The sequence below is a fragment of the Trypanosoma grayi genome (genome assembly GCF_000691245.1).
Source record: "Trypanosoma grayi strain ANR4 Tgr_1597_V1, whole genome shotgun sequence".
Classification (NCBI taxonomy): Eukaryota; Euglenozoa; class Kinetoplastea; order Trypanosomatida; family Trypanosomatidae; genus Trypanosoma; species Trypanosoma grayi.
In genome coordinates this window covers 1-2,701 of record NW_008827215.1, presented here as the reverse complement: position 1 = coordinate 2,701, position 2,701 = coordinate 1, and the positions used below count along the sequence as shown (strand labels likewise).

General features: G+C 48.7%; 1 protein-coding gene across 1 annotated transcript; it reads left to right on the top strand.

Annotated features, from left to right (window-relative positions):
- Positions 1-1,045: 1,045 nt before the first annotated feature.
- Positions 1,046-2,701, top strand: DQ04_15971000 (retrotransposon hot spot (RHS) protein; the record flags this gene model as incomplete). Its single annotated transcript, XM_009317400.1, has 1 exon — positions 1,046-2,701. A coding segment is annotated over one exon (1,656 nt), but the record flags the coding sequence as incomplete, so codon positions are not given.

The following is a 2,701-nucleotide window of genomic DNA, read 5'->3' as shown; positions in this document are numbered from 1 at the left end:
GGATGGATGTATGGTGACCTCATTTGGAGCGTTTGTGGACGTAGGAGTGCTGCGGATGTTTTCAGTGCCTCTTTTGGTTGCTTGGCGTGTAAATTCTGCTTCAGACGCTGCAGGCTGCGCTGCCCAGTGCCAGCGATCGGGAACGACCACCCATTCTAGGTGCAGTATATACGGAGACATGATGTGTCTATGTGCATCAACTTGCTGTCTGATTTCAGAAGGAGAGATAGGGGGAGTGCGCTGCATGTCGTTTTTCCCCTCTGTTTTCAACCAAAATACTCTTGTTTCCCCCACATTTCCTCATCTTTACTGGTGGGAGGATCGTCCCTTGCATTTGCTGGGAGGACAAAAAAGACATGGATGAAAGAGGAACGTAGAGTGCCTAAACGGGTTAGGGATATGCTTTCTTGGTTGGCGATAATGTTGTCTTGTTGGGTGTTTTCTTTCTCAGTGATGTGGTGGCAGACGTATAATGAAGGGACGAGGCACGACTTCCATTTCTGGTGCCGTGTTTCATTCTGCACAGCAGCTTTTGATAGAAGATGCCAACTAAACTTGGTAAATGTATTATCCCTATGAGTGCCTAAAAAGAGTGAGTTGCTGGGAGAATCCTCACTGCATCTCACTAGAAGATGTTCGGCACGCCCCTGCATTTGTGAGTGTTGACGATAGAAACAGAGAGAGAGCACACAGAGGAGGGTGACGCAGCATGTGTATGTTTATGAAGAGAGCAGCGGGATGTGCGGACGAGGGGGGAATGTGGGTTGAAAAATACAAAGTGCGGCACCAACGCTCATTCCTGCAGTGCTGTGTGGATTCCCTGTGTTCCTTGCGTCTGGTGACTCTGACTTATTCAGGATGGTTGTTTTTCTCTGTGGTGTGGTATATATATGTGTCTTTGTGTGAGTGTCCCCAAATAACAGTGTTTAAGCACCTCGCTGTGTCTCCTCAACATTTGATCCTCTCTCTCTGCTTTCATTCACTCACCTTAACTTTGCTCGGTTTCTGCTTCGTTTCGTTAAGGAAAAGTACACCACAGAGAATCATGCTTCCAACAAGAGGGAATGATCGGCGAAAGACTCCTGAGGGCGACACCGTGGCCACAGAGCGAGAGCAGCCTCAGCGGCCGCGTAGGGGAGTGGGAACAAGAACAGGTTCAGACAAGAGCGATGCTCAGCCCCCAGCGTCACGTGCAAAAACGGAGACTGCTAATAAACCCAGGTGGACTCTCGATAGTACAGTGGAGGAAGTTCAGCTACAAGGAAATCTTCCTCCAGTGAACATGAAACTGAATGACTTTCTTCGTGGGCGTCTTGGTGGTAGAGGTGTAGAGGAAGTGAATAAGAATGTCAGTATGGAAGCGTTTGCCATCAGACCAAAAAGATATATAAAAGACGAGAGGCTGTTGAACGTCATACTCGCGATGCCGTCATTCAAGGCAATAGTAGAGGAAATGAGATACGGGGAAGCACAGAGTGAAGCTGAACCCAAACTCAAAGAGACTGGTGTGTATTCTCTCCGACAGTGGGACGTGTATGATAAAAAAGAGCAAGTTAACCCTTTGGTGAGGGGAGTGCTAAATGCAGCTCTTGACGCAATACGGAGATACGAGGAGGAGGGGGAGGAACGCCGACGACAACTGAGGGATGAAGATAAACGCCGACAAGTAAGGGAACCTCTGCCAGGCGTCTACGAGTCTATATTTAACGCTACATGGAATCATGTGGTGGAGGTCCCTGGTGACAGTGAAGGAGTCGGAATGGAGGTGAGGGAAGGCAGGCCGTCGAGGGAATGGACAGACGAAGAGGTGGGCTATGTTTCTCTTGGTGGTGCAATAAAGGGGAAGAGCAAAAAGAGCACCAGTGCAGAGGGGATGGCGAAAACGAAGGAACCACTTGCTGAGCTAATTGTACTCCATTCTGAAAAAGGCTGGCCGTACACGTGGTTAATGGCAGAAGCCAGTTGCGACTGCCACATCGGCCGCGAGACGGAACGTGTTTGGCGCATCATTAAGCGTGATGTAGACGAATGGTTTGCGTGTCGTGGTGGGGATGATGAGGGGCCGGAAAAGCGTCTTTTGATTGGGACACCAGGTATAGGGAAATCAATGGGGACTGGCTCGTATCTCCTGTATCAACTGTTGCACTATGACAAGGAACGACTTCCAGTTGTTGCATACTTCATTAAAGATTACGTGTTTATCTTTCACAACGCCAGAGGTGAAGAACAAGGACGCGTGGAGTACTACGATAACCTCGAAGAGGGAAGGCGTGCTGTGGTACGTCTCTCTCTTACTGTGAGGGGATACATTATTTACAATGTGGCAAAACAAGGAAGTGAACCTCACCACGCTTTGCCTCCCACTGCTTGGGGCATGATTGTTGTGAGCTCTCCAAACGAGGAAAACTTCAAAGGATGGTATAAGCAGTCGGAAGCACTGTGTATCATAATAGATTGCCCTAAGAAGAGTGAACTGAAAGCGAGGTGTATGTGGATACACCACGATAAAGCAGAGAAGGAACAACAGAAAGAATGGAAGGTTGTGGAAGAGCGCATAAGCAAAGTGGGACCGATTCCCCGCTGTGTTTTTTGTAGTGAAATTGAGTACAGAGGTCGTATTGATGCGGTCGACGAGGCGTTGAGCTGTATCACACCATCCAATGCCGACCTATACTTTGGAGTGCACAAAGGATGTGCTTGG